Raw genomic sequence first — 18,834 nt, 5'->3', positions numbered from 1 at the left:
AATCATGTTCAAAGGGTTTGCATTAGCCCTAATATATTTAAAGTTATTGAAAATTTTTGTTTGATAGCTCCTTTATGTTGGTAATCAAATATTCAAAAAAATGTATCTTTTATGATAAAATTAGTAAGCACAAAAAAGGCTTTCTTAAGGAAAAGCGGGAACCAGATGTTTTATTCCACAACCAAAATATTGTTAAAAGTTTAATGTGTATTCGTGAAATAGAGTAAGAGTGTCAGTAATTCAGTTTATAAGGAAAAAATTCAATATTTTATGTGAGGTCAGTTTTTCTTGCATGGTTCTGAATTTCCCAAATATAACATTATTGTTTACTAAAAAAAACATATTTCAAATTAAACATTTTCTCAAGTTTTCAATTTGTTATAGCTAAAAATAAAAACAATCATTTTCTCAAATTGAAAAACCATCTGTTTTATATAAAAATCGTATTCTTTTTTTTAGCTGAATTAAACTGTTTTTAATTCAAATTTGACCGTTTTTTCCTTGAATATAGAGAATTTCAGAATATCTTTTTTATTTGTAAAATTAATTTTTTGCGATAAAAATTGAAGTACTTTATTGAAATCTTTTTTTGTGATTAATTTTAAAAATTCAAAATTAATCATTTGATTTGAAAATTGCCTTTTTTGTTTAAATTCAACTGTAGTTTATTTACTACTACAATATTTTTAGATGGGAATATAAACTATTCAATTTTTCTTTAAAAATTCATATTTTTTAAGTCAAAGTTATACTACTTTATCACAAAGTAATTTCTTGGTTAAAGATTCAATACTTTAGTTGAATAATCATCTCTGTGGATAAAAATTCAACTATTCTATTGACATTTTTTTTGTTTGAAAATTAATTTTTTCAACAGAAAATTAAAATTTTTCATTTTTGGTTAAAAATCTTTTCTTTCTTAGTTGGAAATTGACTTTTTCTGTTGCAAATTGCACTATATTGATAAAAATTCTTTTTTTTTTTTAATTTTCTTTATTCCATTTTTGGTTAAATTTTCTTTTTGTTAAAAATTTTAACAATTTTGGCCCAACTTCGTTTCTTTTTAGTAAAAAATTTACCTTTTTTAATTAAAACTTTAAATATTCAGTTGAAAATCTATATATTGTGTTAAAAAAATTTCTTTTTAGTAAAAACTTAATCTTCTTGTTGGAAAATTCTCTTTGTTATTAAATAAACAAAGTAAAATGTTATCTGATATAGAATAGATAGGCCTGCATTCTTTTCATGGAAGGAACTAATAATTACTTTTAATTGTCAGTTGTGTAAGCAAATTTAATGAAAAAAATTGCAATTTAGCCATTTTTTTAAAATATGGCCTTTGATTTTCCAAATTTTATTTTTTTAAACTGTGTTTATGCGTTAAAACGTAGCAAAGTCGTTGATTCGTGTGTAAATTATGTACACGAAAAATATTTTCCTTCGTTTCGTTTATCCACAAAGGTGATTGTGCAAATATTCATCATATTTAACATAGTTAAAGAAAGAAAGTCTTTTTATTAAAAATAAGCTAAATTTTGCATTTCTTGATTAATTTTTTTACAAATTGAACCAGTTTCTGCAGAAAATGAAGTAATATCGAAAATTGTCACAAGAAATTAAGTTTTAGTCCATTCCATAAGAAACCAAATCGCTCTTGATTCAATAACGGCTAAAAACTCAATTTGTTTATTAAGTGTGATAATAATATTTAAGAAATAGTTTCTTGTCATTTATCTGTTTATAGCAAATAAGTTTATCCAGATTTGCCTACCAATGCAAGTAAGCATCACTAGAAAGATTATAAATATGATTATAAATACTTATTTTTTTGGGATGTTATAAAATATTCTAGAATTCTCTGAAATATTCTAGAATATTCTGGAAAGTTTCGCAATGTTTCAGTAGATCCTATTTTTGGAATATTTTAGTACCATCTGGAATATAATATGCTTGAGTATGCTTGAAAAATCTTAATACTTTTGAAATTCTCCGAAATGTTCTGTGATTTTTTATTATTTTTAGGGACTGCAAACCTTTAAAGTTGTACCCCAAACCTTTAGCGGTATCGTAGACCTTATTCAGCATCAGGAAGAGCAACCAGATGAGTATTTAGTTAACTAAAATTGTCCTGGACTTCTAAAATCGTTGCAGACTGGAAATTTCAGGCACTCAATCTGAGGTTTAAAAATTTGTAAAGTATCTTGAAAGTCTCGAAATCCACAAGAATATTCTTTTGCTTTTGCTGATTTTACACAAACTTATTTTGTGGACCAATCTAAGTCTCTGTTTCTACAGTCTCTATATTTATAGAATTAACAGAAAATTTTAGATTCGTATCGAAATTGATGTGCAGTAACTATGGACTCCCATTGTAATTTACCTCATAACTACATCAGTTCTTAGTTCCGTTTCTTTCTCGCTATATAATTTTTAGTATAGTGTAACACCAATTCAGATATAAAGATAACAAAGGAAACTGAACCTCCATAAAAAACTATGAACAGAAGTGTTCTGTTTATTTTTATATGAAGTCTCTTCTTTCTTGTCTTTAAGCGAAGCTTTTTATCATCAACTTCATAGTTCTCATTATTATCATCATCATCATCATCATCATCATCATCATCATCATCATCATCATCATCATCATCATCATCATCATCATCATCATCATCATCATCATCATCATCATCATCATCATCATCATCATCATCATCATCATTATCATCATCACCATCATCATAATTTTCATCATCCTCACTATTATTTTTAAACCGGATTTCATGTGAATCCATTAACCACTTGGCTCTTAATCCAGCCTCTGTTAAACGCATTAATACTTTATTAAACTCATCAACATATGGAGAACCAGTCTCAAACCCCATCGCTCTTCCACAACTCCAAAAAGAAGGCTTCATGATCTTGAGAGCCAAAATCCCAGTCTCAGCCGCCTTCATCGCTATCTCCGCTTGTGAGCTCACCAACAAACATGTAACGTTCTTATACTTATCAAGATATTTTGGACATGTTATCCCAATCTCATCACTATCGCACTTTATTGTTTTCTGGCCAAGTTTTGCAACAGCTCCATCTGCGAAATCAAAAGTCACACTGAAAAAGTTCTTTAAAATCATTGGTGTCAGGCCTGATGAATCAAGGGCTTCAAAACTGTCAAACCTCATCTCTGGTCTGAAAATCAACCTGGAGGATGTCAAGCCTGCATAGAGAACTGTGACATTTATAAATGACACGAAAAGTACTGACAAGAAGAGGATTCTTTCGGCTACTCTGTATGGAACACGAAATGCACTACTTCCTAGAAGCATTTGGGCGATGTCTACTCCTTGCCAAATGCGAGAATCGAATTTCAAAATACGAGAAACGATCCAGATGAATATGTTAGTAACGAGGAAAAAAACTACGGTCAAGAAGACGTCTTGTCGGTCCAAATGAGCCCTAGCTGGTAATATTGGAACTAGCGCTCTCAGGGATTCCAAATCCACTGTTCCGCTATACTCCCAAAGCTGATCTTTAGGAGGTCTTGTCCGTACTAAGGGATTCACTAGTACATTTATTCTATGATAGACAAGGTCACCAATAAAACCACTTGCAGATTTGTTTGCTCGGTTGATAACACCCAAGGATTCTACATTAGAAGGGGGGAAAATGTTGGTAAAGTTTAGGGCTTTGGATACTGCTTGGAACATGAGAACATCAGCACCAGTGTAATTAATTGGATGTCCTGTGGAGTTTCTAGTTACAAAACTGTGAGGTGGCTTAGTAATAAGCCCTGCTTTGATTTCATAACCGTTCATATCTCTTACTTTATTCGGAAACCAGTTTTCGAATTGCGTAACCAACTTCCCGGAGAAGTAAACATCAGTAAAGGGATTGTAATGATGAACTGAGGCCTTATGAATTCGAGAAACTTGAAAATTATTTTCCGAATCTTGGGTTTTCATCAGATTGAGGATGGTGACGTCCAACAATCGGTTTTTCCACATCTCGTGAAGCAGATTTCGGTAGTTAAAATCCTGCTTCTGGAGGAAGATTATCAAGCATTTGGGAAGACTTCTAATTGGCGAGAGCTCGTTGAGAAAGTTCACAAAATGCTGTATCTTTGACATGTAGGTATTATCCTCAAATTTGATGATCTTAACAAAGAGCGTTGTAGATCTGGGTTCTCCAAAAGATGTCTTGTTTATGAAATTAATTTTGGTTGTATTTTCTAAAGTTTCGGGGCTAATCCTAAGAGTTGGAATGTTCCGAACTAACTCTTTGGAAATTAAGGAATTTTGATTTTCGACTTCAGGAAAAATCACTAGCTGGTAGAATTTGTGGTGCCCCTCAAAATGCCTCCTTAGATGTTTCATCCAGGTTTCGATGTTGGTTTTCACGACTGGGTAGAAACAAAAAATAATTATGAAATAAATGAGCCATGACTTCTTTGGCAAAGAAAGCATGTTTCACTGGCGATGGAGATTCGAATATAAGACGCGCATTTGGTTTCATCGGAGGTATTGATTTTACTAAAGTGGTGTTCGTAAAGTATCAGAGGATGTAAAAAGTGTTTGCGAGTTATGAATAAATTAGTCGAAGTTTTCCCTCATTACATGTTGACTGTGAGAAACTTAGAAGTTAGTGAACGATTTCGTCAATAATATTTTGTTTGCTCACGTATCCACATTCTCTCACGAAATGTTTCAAGTGAGACACTAAATCGACTGCAAATAAATAGAGTCAAACTATACAGAAGTTTCACCAATTGAGAGAGCCATTATATATGTATGATTGTAAATACAGTTTTAGGTTTGGATTAATAAAGAATGAGTGCAATTTGAGGATTGAAAAATTCAATATTTAAAACTAAACAATTCCTATTAGAAAGAATTTGAAATTAAACAATTTAAGTTAACCGAATATTCTTTAACCCGTGAATATAGAAAAACTTTAAGTTAAACTAATAATAAAATATTACATCAATTTTTATTTATATCATAAAGATTAAAATTTGAAAACCAATTGGATGAGTACAAATTAAAAAAAAGGAGAAACACATAAAGGCGATGTAACGCCTGATTCTTACATTATCAACAATGTTTGTGCAACAAATCACGTCTATAAGGTATTTTGACTTAAACTACCAGCTAACTTCACTTCGTAATGAATAATAATAATTTCTTATTTCATTAAATATTGTCTAGAAAATAAAAAATATTTTTTAAATACTTTCATACAGCAAAAATCAGTTTTTACAAAGATATTAGCAAAATAGGGCAAAAATAGATCGAATCCCATGCATTCGGTCCATTTTTTCTCCTAAGCACTCAACAAAGTGACGTTAGCTGACAATGAAGTAAAAATGCCTATTACCAAATAAGATATCAATTCGACAATCTGTAAAATCCAAATTCTCGTTTATTCAAGAAAATTAACAAAGTTGTTGTTATTTATCCTAGAAAGCTTTCAAAAAGTAATGCTTTTCTCCTCTTGACTGTTTTTCATATCGTGCATTGTTTGGCATAAAATGTCAATATTCTTTTTTTTATACATTCTGAAATACTATAAATCTAATAATTTTATTTTTATCCGAAACGGTTCGACTTTCCGAGTACTAAGAACAGTCGTAAATATAATTTCCAGTTATTCGGAAAAACCGTTTCAAAAGTTTTGAAAATGCTTTAACTTTCAAAATTTTTATCTACAATAAATACAGACAGAAAAACAGATAAACGTATGAGGACCTTCTTAAAAATCGCTTTTTCTGACTCAGGGGGTCTCAAACCGTTAAAATCTGGTAAAAACCAACTAAGTCCAATTTTACATAATACCAATACCTTCTCATTAGGATGAGGATGTGAGAAAAAATGAATTTTTAACAGAATAGTTTAATTTTCAAGCAAATATGTGAATTTTTTAATAAAAAAATAATTGTGTTGAATTTTCAACCAAAAAAGATAAATTCCCAACGAAAAAGGCAATATGTGATATGTCAACCAAAAAAATATTTTAACTTGGTCGGAAACAGTTGAATTTAAGAAAAAAAAGATTAATTTTCAACCTAACAATTGCATTTTGAACCAAAAAGAATGAAATTTCTACCAAGTATGAGATGAATTTTGAAAGAATTTCTAGCATATAAAGATTAATTTAAAAAAGTTAAATTTTAAGCCACGAAGCATTTTTTAGTTGAGAAAAGAATAAATTAAATTAATAGTTCAGGAAGTTAATTTTGTTTGTCTACTTGGTCATAATCAATATCATTAAAATATCGATTAAATTTTAATTAATTTTTAAATTAATCAACATTTTAATAATATTGATTATGCACAAGTAGACAGACAAAATTAACGTCTTAAAGTATTAAATAATTTCACTGGTCAAAAAAATCTACATCAATAATAATAAATTAAATTGTTCATTTTTCAACTCAAAAAGACTAATTTTCTTCAAAACCGTTAAACACTTAAATTTTTGAGCAAAGTAGTTGAATTTTCGACAAAACAGCTAAAATTATAATATGGCTTTTCAACCAAACGGTTTAATTTTTAATCAAACTGTTAAATTTTCTATCAAATTGATGATTTTTAATTTAAAAAATACGAATTTTCCATAAACAATTGAATATTCAACCAAATGGTTTATCTTTGAGCCATGAAGGTTACTTTTTTACAAAAAGAGATGAGTTGTCATCTAATAAAATAATTTTTCAATAAGGTAGTTCAAAATTTTAATCGTAAAATTTAATATTCTACTACATTATTAAATTTTCAAGTCAAACAGACAAATTTTCAATCAGAAAAGATCAAATTTCAATATTGAAAAATAACATTTTTAACAAAAGTGGAATAATTAGAAAGACGGAGAAAAAAATTAATTCACAAACAAAAAGATCTATTTGACTTTTTGATATGCTGCGTCGTCAGAAAAAAACTATTTTTAAAAAGGTGTCTGTCAGTCTCTATAGTCTGTAGTCTTCAGGCAATAGAACTTTCGAAAAAATGATCAGATTAGATTGAGCTTTAGCACACTTTTTCAAGGCCTCAGAGAAAAGGATAGGTTCATTAACCAGCTATTTGTACAAAAATTCAAAAAGAGAACTTTTAGAATTTCTGAAGCAATTTTTTTCAAGATTTGAAAATTCTATGTGTGTTTCTTTTTAGTACTTGGCAATTTAAACAATTTATCCTCACGACATATTTTAATGAAAATAAAATTATCAAGCGAGCAAACGAAAATGGAAATTTTATGCCAAATAACATACGATTTGAAAAAAATTGGAAATTTAAATTTGTATAGCAACGAAATAACGGAAGAAACTACTTTTTCTTAATTGACGAGTATGCCTTTTGTTTTATTCGTATGATACAGCATTAAAAATAAAATCTAAATAAAAATTTGGACAAGCGACACAAACTACGAAAGAAATAAATTAACAAAATTCGTTCACCCAAATGAGAGCTAAAAATTTGTTCTTTATCATTTTTCTATAAGACGATTAGTTTTTGTTTTAATCGTGGTAAATGACACTACAAATAACCAAATTAAATTTTTGCAAAAAGGGACAAAAGATACAATAAAATATTTAATACCAAATTGTGTTTAAATTCAATTTGAAAATTTGATTTCAATCTTTTTTTATCACGAGACAAGTGATGAACATGTAGTCGTTAAAGTCGGATGAGCTTTAAAAAAAAAAGAATTCACAATTAATAAATTTCAGTTGTCAATGGTTTAAACTTTAGTTGGAAAAGTCCTATATAAAAATGTGGGGAACGTACAAGGACGAAGGGTGTATCGCGAGGTAAATAGATTATCGACTGCTAAGTTCTAGATCAACAGGTACGCCTTGGGCGCACTCACACTTGTAAGCCGCGCGTGCAGGTTAACAAACTTGCTCTTTCTTTTTGCTCCCTAAAATTTCGTGCCAAATTGCAACTCAGACCGATTAGTCTTTCAAAAGTTGTATGGTAGTTTTCACACCAGGGTGGGCCAAATAAATACCTTTAAAAATTCAAATTTCGATTTTTACCCTCCCTCCCGCATCGATTTATTCGTTTTCGTAAAAAGGAAATGACATGATTGTTTACAAAGTTACCCTGTGCCTCCTGGCTTTTCAAATTAAAATGGGGTTTGTATGGAAAAAGTTCGATTAAAAAAAAAAATGGAAAAACCAAATACTTTTGAACTTTTTGTACATTAAATTATAGTTATCCCTTAGGAAGTATTCAAAAAATAATTTCCACTCAATACAATTTAATTTTGATATTTTTTTCTAAAAGACTTTTAGCAATTTCTAAAAGCTTTTTTTCTCTATAAATCATGAAAAGTTATTCTTTTCTGAAATTAGTGATACAATTCACAAATCTTAAGGGTGATATTTGTTTACTTACGATATTTTTCAATTATTTAAACAACTAATATTTTTTTAACTAAAAGATCATTTTGAAATATATTCTTCTCAACATTCTTTGATTGCGTAATAATTTCCAGAAAATGATAACTTTTTACGATAGTAGAACAAAAAAAATTTTTAAGCCAATGAAAATTGTTTAAATAATTATGAAATGAGTTAAACAAGAACTATGCAACACTTGACATTTATTACGTTTGTATAATTCATTGCCGAAATAAAATAATTCATAATTGAAAAATTCAGGTTGAAAAAATTTCAAAAAATACCGTCTTTGGCAATAATTTGATAGAAAACTGCTATTTCGTATTGTTGAGGTATTTTCCATGAACAATTAAAGGGGACTAGGGGTGTCAGAATTAAAATATGTTTAGTGAAGATTATTCCCTGAACATTCCTTAAAGAACGAACAATTTAGGAGGGGAGGGTACTATCAGTAAAGATCAAAAGTTGAATTTTCACAGGTATAAATTTGGACCAGCCTAATGTCAAAATTACTTTTTTCAATCCTTCACACTAAGATCTTCCAAATTTGAAAATCTGAAGAAATTCACAATGATAGCTCTTAAAGTGACTTCTGTAGTAAAAACTGAGATATTACTTGAGTTTCATGCCACGAAAATTTTTTAAAAAAAGTGTTGAAGCTTTTTGTGAGTTTAAACTGCCCGCCAAATACTTTTCGAGAAATGCATGCACGTTGAAAATTATTCAACAAAGTTCTGAGAAGTTTTTCAGATTTTTTCCAGAGATAGGAACAAAGAAACGAAACGAAAATGAGTTCCTCCCCCACCCAACTCATCCAATATGGCCGCTAATGGTTTAAAATGTTGGGATTTTTTTTTTAATTGTATCATTTAAAATGGCTAACTCAACATTTGATTTTGTCATAACTTCTATCGTTTCGCAAGAATTATTTTAATTTTATTTTTCATGTTATTTTTTTACAAATAATAAAAACGTACGCGCCCTATCAAATAATTATTAATGAAAGATTTGTAGCTTTTTTGGATGAACAACTTTTGTCAATAAATTTTTTTATGCTTTGTATTGATTGCCCAGTGAAATAAAAATTTTTAATTATGTTTCTTACGAACAAGACAAAAAAATCTAATCCTATCAAAAAATGAATATGAGCAAATTTATAGCTCTTTTCTGGATGAATAAATTTTGTCTCTTAATTTTTTTTATGGCTTTTGCCGTTTTCCGGAAAATTAAAAAAAAACAGTTTAAAAAATTTTTTAATTTTATTCTATACAATTTAAACAAAAATTACATGTGCAATAAAAAAATTACTGGTAACTAAGTAGTAGATCTTTTATAAATGCATAATGTTTGTCTATTCATCTTCTTTCTTAACTTCCGTCGCTTTTCAAAAAGTTTTGGATAAACATATTAAAGTTTTTTTTATAGCTTGTGCCGTTCGTTTAAAAATTCAAATTTTATTTTTTCAGTGAAGTTTAAAAATAAAGTAAAAAATACGCGTCAGAACAGAAAGTTTATCAACATATTTGTAGATTATTTTTTAGTGCCGAAGTTTTGTCTATTCATGTTTTTTCTTCTCATGTACAGTTTGGGCGAGAAATGAAATTTTCCATTGCTTGTGTGATCTAAATATAAATTTGGGCTTTTTCAAGAAAAGTTGTTTTGTTTCAAATTTTCTTTTCGTTTGTTTTTTTAAATTATGAAAATGTTATGACTCTGGTTATTATTTTTATGCAAGAAGTCCTGAAGATAAATTGCTCCAATTTTGTTGTGTCTTCTAAATTTGAACATTTGACAAAAACTGGGGGATCAATTTTGACAAAAATTCAATATCTTTTTGAACGACAATGTTCAAATTAAATAGTAATTTTTTAAATGATCATATTATTTAAATCGGGCAAAATTGTATTATTAAATTATATGGTAGTTTAGTGCAGACACACTTAACTTATTCAGGATATGAAGAACCGCAATTATCGTGGGGAAAGCGAAACAATTTTATTCACATTTGTATGAAAATAGATAATATTTCTTAAGGAATGATTCACATAGCGTAGATATTGATACGAGTCGCGGAAACGTTATTGGATTTTTTCGAAACTAATGAAGACATAACTCTCATTATTTATCTCTTTCTTTCACATTAGAAATGTTATCGACCCAGACAAAAAAAAACCAAGTCAAAGATCAGAATTATAGACTGCACATTACATTGTATTTATGGTTAGGGTAGCACATAGCTGACGCGACAGGCCTCAATTGAGGGCGGATAATGTTATCAACATGTCAACATCCTGGAAACATTCCAGCGTGGTTATCTATGAATATTAATTCTTTTTACTATCTTTTTATCATTTTTTTAGTTGAATTTAATTTCATACCACAAGAATTTCAGTCTTAATGAACAAAATATGTTGTAAGTACCCGTTTACGATTTTACATAAAAACATAATTATTGCTAGTCGTAAAAACTAATTAGTAAAATTCTTCTCTTAATTAATTTATCTCTGTAGAATGTGATTGTAAATACTCTCATTTTGTTATTGTTACGAAGGAACCAGGAAATTGTGATTTAATGCCCCTCAGTAATTATAGCAGATTGAGTGAGACGTGAAAAACCATCGCATCGAATGTACTCCCTCATCCCACTGACAGTAGAGTTCATTGCTGTCCTTGTTGACTCCTCACAGTTTTTCACTGTATTTATATAGCACTCTTGAGTTTTAAAAATGTCACTGCAAAAAATTTGCAAAAGAATTCTTATTTTATATATTTTATCGAATCCTCGGTCTCAGGATCTCAGAATTCTTTACGCGGCACAATTTTTGTATTTGGAAAAAATTTGACTAGCAAAAACAATAAAAAAAATTTTCATCGAGCAAAATTTGGTTTTGCTAAATGTAGTGAGATTTGATAAAGAAAAAAAAAATTAACTTCGTAAGAGTAACGCTTTCGAAAAAAAATGTTGGGGGTAAAAAAAAATATGTGTCCCATCAATATGTTTTGCAATTATTTCATAACACTTACTTGCACTCATCGTGGCTATAAACAAGCGGAAGTGGAATGAAAGGCGAGCCTTTAGGGTCAGAGGTTGTTGTGCAGAGTGTAAATGCCGCCCATCCTGCTTCATCAAAGCACTTTCCATCCGACATTGCAATAGTTACTAATAAAAGAATGTTTACTCATTAAAAAATAGTTATCAAATGATCCCGTTTTTTAGAATCGCAAAATGTATTTTTAGGCTTTCACGTAAATTTTTGAACATGATAGACAACTTTCTATCTTGTTTTTCAGTTTTTATTTATAAAATTTTAATTATGACATCCTATGCAATAGATAGCATTCCTTGCCAAGGTTTTCTGGAGCTTTCAATTTTTTTCAATTAATATTTTACAAATACGCTATTTAATCTTTTTTTTAAATATTTTTGTTTGGAAATGATTTGCTCCTATACGTGATTCTGGTGCAAATACAAATATCCCAATAATCTCAATATAATACTTGAAAATCTAATTTAAAAAACTTAAAATTCCAAAAAATTAAAAAAAGTATAAATTGATTGATTTTAAAAACTAAAAAATGTAACTAAATTAAACGTTTTCGCACAATTTTCCTCAAGATAATCATATGAAAAACTTCAAGTGTTCAGGACGATGGGTAAATATACAATATATGATATAAATTTATTAGAAAATCAATTTTCGAAAAATAAAAAATCTTTCAAAAATCCGTGAAACGCGGGGCAATGAGATTTTTGATTAAATTAGATAACGCTCATAATTTTTTCGTCAAAAGAAAGAAAGGATCATTGTCGCTAGAAAAATGATAGCACCATTCCATTATACGAACTGAAACTTTGCACGAAAATCTATCATTTTGATTACATGCTCGATGTGCTGCCCCTCCTGTATATCTGAAAAATGATAGTGATCTCTGTGCCCCATATCATCAGTTTTAAATATTATTTTGCAAATGTTCATGCAATTATTCTGTGTTAGTTTCTTTCCTCGAAATATAATGATGCTATAAGTTTTCTTCTAAATTGATTTTTGATTAAATGAATTACAAAAGAAGTGTGAAAGAAGCGTAACAAAATTTTTGTCAAAAAATACTGATTAGCCCATTCAACCTACAAAGCGTGCTATAATATATTTTTGAAGCAATTATTGAATAAGTAGTAGAAAATTAAGTGAATTAAATTTAACTATCACTATGATAGTAATTTTAACTATAGATCTTAAGGCTATAAATACTGTTCATAATTAAAAGCAAAGTCATCCTTAAAACTTACAAAAAAGATACTTATTTCGACAGTTGTGATATTGTTATCACCACACGTCTTTTTAATTTGGTAATTGGATTGGCAAAATATCAATCATTGTATTTTAAGTATAAGGTTCAAGATAATTCGGATCTTCTTAAATCTTAAAAAATCTTACCATATTTTCCAGCAGCACTGACTTTTTCCAGAGCAGAGTCGATCATTTCTTGTTTACTTTGGTCGTCCAAATCGATTTCGTCCAAGCAAGATAGCACAGAATCCGTCAATTTCCTCATAATCTTTCTCAGATTGGTATCCATGTAATAAAAATCGTTAAATGCTGTGTCCCAATCTTTGGTACGATTACCTCTTTTCATTTTTACTGGAATTTCTTTGTGAATATCGGTGGTACGTGAAAGGTAGGATTTCATGAATTTTTTAAAATTCTCAGCTGTCTCGCCACCTTTTAAATCGCATTTTTGTCTCAACGCATTTGCCGATACGTTCAAAAGAATGGTTCCAGGTTCTTGTTCTACTGTATAGATACTTCTTGAAAGAGTACAACCTATCAAACCTGAAGAATGTTGAATTTTCAGAATAGTTTTGTAACCACAAAACCAAAACTGCGTATAATTCAAAACAAAGAAAAAAGGCAGTCTAAGGAGTCAAGCAGTTTTAAAAATGGGTTTCAAAGGCTGCGGAAATGCTCAGATTTTGTTACTTTACTACCATAAATAATAGAAAAAGACTGTAAAATATTCAACATTACGTTTCATCGCTATTCTACATACATGTCAAGTGAATCAATTTGAGCCGTGGCCAAGGAAATCGGACTAGCAGAAAAGCTTCTAGCATCATAGTCTAGAAAACCAAATTTTCTCATTTTCAATATTTGTAGCTACCGATTTATAACAAAGAAGAGCACAAGATAACTTAAATTTCAGCCACCCCAGTAAAAATGAATGGAAATGTGAAGCTTAGAGCATAGTGGTATAGAAAACCAAATATTATTACTTGTATCATTGTTTAGCAATTGATAATGAAAAAAATATAACAAACTGATAAATATATATTTAATATTTAAGAAATTTAAATGGAATTAAAATCAAATTCTAAATCCTATTTAACGTCCAATAATCAAATAAACTTACAGAATTCCTGAATATAAAACCATTAAAATATAACGAATAAAGTAGGACAACCGCCATAACATGCTCCTGTTGCAATTAAATAAAAAAGATCCCCTTAGAAAAAAATTTCTAAAAACATTCTCTGGAAAAAAATAGGAAAGAAAAATGAGAATTCAACCAACCAAATCCTCTTTATCCTCTAATTTTTCTTTCCTTTTTTTTTATTTTTTCTATTTTTTTTCTTGATTTTTTTTATAAGGGGATCTCTTTTTTTCAATTGCAATAAAAGCGTTACATGGTGCTTTTCCAAATTTTTTCGTTGAATTCTGGCTTTCATTTTCAGGAATTCTAAACATTAACAGGAATAAACATTTTTCGTCGAGTGGCCTAGGGTTGATTAATATTCATATCAACTTTTAACCCTTTGGATGTACGTTCGACTGCGGCACAGTGGTATAAAAACATTACCTGCGGAGAAATTAATTTTTAGCTTCAACTTTTCATCCGATTTAAACATTTCTACTCAATAACAAAGTTTACTTTTTGTAAACTTTTCAGAAAAGCCATTATTTAAAAAATTTTAGATTGATCAAAAAATGTCTTAAGTCATTGCAAGCACTATCAGCCAAAAGTTTCCAGTGGGTAGAAATAAATAAAAACAACCTAGTAGGAAAGTTTTCTGTCGCTCGTCTGGTTTAAGACCAGACCAACTAGACTTCAATCTGATGCAAATCAAACGGTCTAGTCTATGGCTGACCAGAACTTTGGCTGAACTTTTGTTCTAGATACTACAATCAGAGTTAAATAAGTAGAAACGTTGCAAAACAGTAGTACCTTATATTTTAAACAGCCTGTCAAGACGATAAGACAAAAATTATTGATAGAATGTAAATTTTTCATTTTGAGAAATTTGAGACAAACTGAACACCTTTTACGAAAATGTTTAAAAAATTTAGCTTATTGGCACTTGGAAATTGTAATGTTACAAAAAGATCTAGCCTAGATCCAAGATTAAACAGCCGGAAGATTTTTTTACTAGGGAAATAACTTCTAAGGGACCTTACTTAAATTATGTAACAGCTCAAGGGAGGAGGGGATCAAAACATTTTGTTACGATTTGTTACGGAAGGTGGGAGGGAGTCCTTAACTCATGTATGTAATTTTGGAAAATTCGCAAAATATGCTCCTGAAAACTAACTTTTTAGCTATAAATTTTATTATTTGATTGAAAATATAACAATTTTCTTAAAAAGACATCCTAATAGTTTGGTCTTTGGATTAAAAATTAAACTTTTTTCGTAAAACATTAAACTTTTGTTTGAAATATTGCATCTTTCTTGGATAAAAATAAAGCAAAATGCAACTGCTTTGTTGAAAATTCAAATATTTCCTGGAAAAATTTATTTTTTATTTTAAATTCTTCTTTTTGTGCTGAAAAGTCAATTCGAATCCTTTTAAATAAAAATTCAAAACTTTTTTTTAATTTGTCTTTTTTAATTAAAAATTCACCTGTTTTAGTATAATTTATGCTTTTCTTTTATAACAATACAACTGTTTGGTTGAAAATTGAACAATCTTGTTAAAGGGTCATTCTATTTGGTTAAAAAGTTGACTATTCAGCAGCGAATTCAATTATTGTTTACAATTCTTATTATATGGTGTTGGAAAGTGAACTGGAATCTTCTTTGGATGCAAATTTAAATATTTTATGAAAGTTTGTCTTTTTGATTTTAAAGTACAGCAACCTTAGCAGAAATGAAATATTTCCTGGTATAGAAATACAACTGTTTGGTTGGAAGTTCTGTTGTTTTGCTAAAAATGAAACTATTTCTTAGAAATTTTACTTTTTGTTTAAAAGCAATATTTTAGTGTTGAAAAGAGAAGTAAAATCTTTTCTAGATGAAAATTCAACTATTGTCTTAAACTTTAAAAATAAATTAAATATTCATCTGTTTTAAAACAAATATATTCTTTCTTGGATAAAAATGCAATCGTCCGATTGAAAATGAATATATTTTGTTAGAAAGTCATAATTTTTATTTAAAAATTCTACTGTTTCGTAAAAAATCTACGTCGCTGAATATTTGATTTATGTTACAAATTTATATTTTGTTGTTGGGAAATTAATCTTTTTGTTGTTAAAGATTTATATTTTACGTCAAAATTCGTCTCTTTGGTTGAACCTTTATGTATTTTGCTCAAATATAATCTTTTTTTAATTTAAAATTCAACTACTTAGGTAAACCTTTGACTACATTGTTGAAATTTTGTTTCTGATCGAAGGTTAATGTCTTTGATTGAAAATTTAACATTTTTAAGTCAGTGAAAAATCTTTATTTGTTGACAATTCGCCTTTTTGGTTTTAAAATGTTTTTGTTTTGTTGTATAAATTTGATATTTTGTTATTTAAATATAAACTATGACACTTTTTTGGGGAATTTATCTTTTGAGGTTGAAAATATAACATTTATTATGTTAAAAGTTTGATTATCTTATTGAAAGTTACGTGGTTTTGTTAAAAAGCCATCTTTTATAGCAGAAAAGACATTTTTTGATTTAAAAAATGAATAAATCTAAAAATTGTAAATGTGGTTCTAAAATACTATTTTATACCCTTTATAAAAGGTTATGAGTTCAAAATATCGCTACATTAAAATGCTGGTGGTTGAATATTAATGAATAAGGAAAATGAAAAATTAGTCAAAGAAAAATCAAAGAATTTTGAAAATGTATTATAGTTCTCGGACACCCTCCCTAATTTTCTAGCAATAAATAGCAAAAAAATTCATGGAAATAAAAATTAACTACAGAAAGGAGGGGGGGGGGATGGCGTATTCTGTTACATTTTGTTATAGTGGACAGAGGGGGGGGGGGTCTTATAGAGGGCCTATAATCCGTTACGTAATTAAAGTATGTCCTTCAATATTATTAAAAAACTAATGAACGAAGTACATTTTTGTGAATTCGGAATGTTCAGCTGATTAAAATTCAGTTTTGGTATATGTGAGAGAAGCAAATTTTTTGTTACGATTAATTTAAATTATACACGTCTTGGCAGTCTTTTTAACAATTTTTATAAAAAAAAACTCATAGCTTGACTATTTTTTATTTAATGCCTGAGTTTTTGTTCATGGAACTTACTCCAAATGTCGTTTTGATGATTGACTGGGTGATTTTGTAAAAATAATGTATTATTTAAATATGTTCATATTATTGAAAAATAGCAAATGTTTTAAAGTAATAAACAATTTTTCTCACTTTGCAAAACTTCACAACGAAATTCATTGGAAAGACATTTTGAGTCGATGTAAAAAATGGATTTTTTTATGTTGAAAAACAATCGAAATGTGAATTTTTTCATAAAAATGATTTTAGTTATTAATAATCGTCAATTTTTGAAGAAACACAACAAAAAGTAATCGAAAATATGTTTTTGATTGACAACGCAAATAAGAATTTGGTTTATTTAATGGAAAATATTCATACTGTAAATTTGTTTACGAAAATTGTTTGAGAATAATTTTTGTTATAATTTATACTGGAATAAAATGAAGGATTTTTTACATCTTTAAACAGTTTTTTCGGTAATGCAGACTAAAGATTATTTGTCTACAGGTACTTTTTTTACCATATTGAGCATCCAGTTTTCGTCGTGATAAGAATTTTCGACGTAGCCTATGAAACCCTTAAAAATACAGTAAATTCACTCAAAGCAGATCAGACATATAACTAATAAATCGGATAAAATATATTCAAAGATTAACATAAAAATTATTAACACTGATTGAAAAAACATAAAATGTAAAGAAAAAAGAATACAAAATTACTAAAATTAATTCGAATTAATAAAAATGATAGGGAAAGTGGAGAATTGCAATAATAAGGTTCCAAAATAATTGAAAAAATCAAAAGAGAAAGAAGGCACTAATCAAAGAGTCTTAAGGTTTAATAGTAAGTCAAGTAAAAAATTATTGCACTGAGATTTTCACTTTTTCGTTGTCGTGTCTTTTGACTTACAGGCGAGGAAAACAAGCACAAGAACACCCATCTTTTCCTTCATCTTTTCACAGACTTTGTTTTACAAAAGTTTCATTGAACAACTTCCGAATCCCTATCGAGGGTAGGAAACACGGAACCGATCACTGCGTACAAAGGCATTCGGACTAATTAGAATAAGCTCCCTGTCTGAGTTAAATAGCCACCGTAAGTAGCATATCTGTCTTCTTGTGATTGGTTCCCAATACAGACAAACCAGTGAGACTCTTCTGCTTGGATTCCAGTTAAAACTTCGTATTTTAATTTAAGATCGAAAAGAAATAAATTTTTTCGTGAATAATTTTATGCCAAGGGAGCATGAAAAAGATTCACAATTAAAAAACCAGACTTTTTCATAATCACCAAGAGTTGTTTGTATGTCATCGGCACAATAATCGGTTCAAAAGTCTTGGCCCCTGACTCGGTTAACAACCGCTCGTGAAAACAAACTTTGAATTAATTATAGATATATGATAACCTTTAAATTAATTAAAATAGATTTTAGAGTGACCAGCTCGGTGACCAGGGATAATCTTACCCACTTTACTTAAGGACGTTAACTTTATGTGACTGAAAGTTTCTTTTTCTCGCGAGAAACTCTTAATATTCGTCACGTCTCACAAACAATCTTTGCGAGTACAATTCTCTATAAATTTTTAACCTGGCCAAAAAAAAGAAACCAATTCATTTCATACATATCTGGTACAAAAATCATCTACAATAATGATTTTTTATTCATATTTTTTACTATTGCACACCAAACCAACTGAGTTGAAAAAATTTAATCCTAAATGATCAAAATACTACGTTTGAGGTCAATTTGTTAAATTAAGGATTTCCATGACGCTTTCCGGAAATACTGAAAAACGCGGATGAATAAGATTTAGTTTACTGATTTTGTGAATTAAATCAGCAAAATGATAAAGCATTCAAAAATTTAGCATAATAAATACGGAATATTTAAAGGGATTTCAAAGGATTCAATTAGCAATACCGAGTAACGAATTATTACTCAG

The 18,834-nt window shown here is 28.9% G+C and overlaps 1 protein-coding gene across 1 annotated transcript; it reads right to left on the bottom strand.

The window, feature by feature from the left end:
* Positions 1-10,368: 10,368 nt before the first annotated feature.
* Positions 10,369-17,963, bottom strand: LOC117174198. The gene is made up of 4 exons (XM_033363062.1): positions 17,801-17,963; positions 12,832-13,227; positions 11,420-11,555; positions 10,369-11,127 (listed from the first exon to the last, which is right to left on the bottom strand). The coding sequence occupies exons 1-4, from the start codon at positions 17,841-17,843 to the stop codon at positions 10,965-10,967; spliced, it is 738 nt and encodes a 245-aa protein (XP_033218953.1). The 5' UTR covers positions 17,844-17,963; the 3' UTR covers positions 10,369-10,964.
* Positions 17,964-18,834: the final 871 nt, after the last annotated feature.

The sequence above is a fragment of the Belonocnema kinseyi genome, chromosome 1 (assembly GCF_010883055.1).
Source record: "Belonocnema kinseyi isolate 2016_QV_RU_SX_M_011 chromosome 1, B_treatae_v1, whole genome shotgun sequence".
NCBI lineage: Eukaryota > Metazoa > Arthropoda > Insecta > Hymenoptera > Cynipidae > Belonocnema > Belonocnema kinseyi.
Note: the sequence above shows the minus strand (reverse complement) of the source record. Positions and strands in the feature narration are given on the sequence as shown.

Bases quoted from the DNA above. Each gene is read 5' to 3' on its own strand.
- LOC117174198 (XM_033363062.1), bottom strand. From the start codon at position 17,843: ATGAAGGAAAAGATGGGTGTTCTTGTGCTTGTTTTCCTCGCCT. The intron at 11,556-12,831 runs GTAAGATTTTTT...TTCTTTTATTAG, and splicing joins CAGTGCTGCTGGAAAATATG to TAACTATTGCAATGTCGGAT. The intron at 11,128-11,419 runs GTAAGTGTTATG...AATTTTTTGCAG, and splicing joins TATAGCCACGATGAGTGCAA to TGACATTTTTAAAACTCAAG.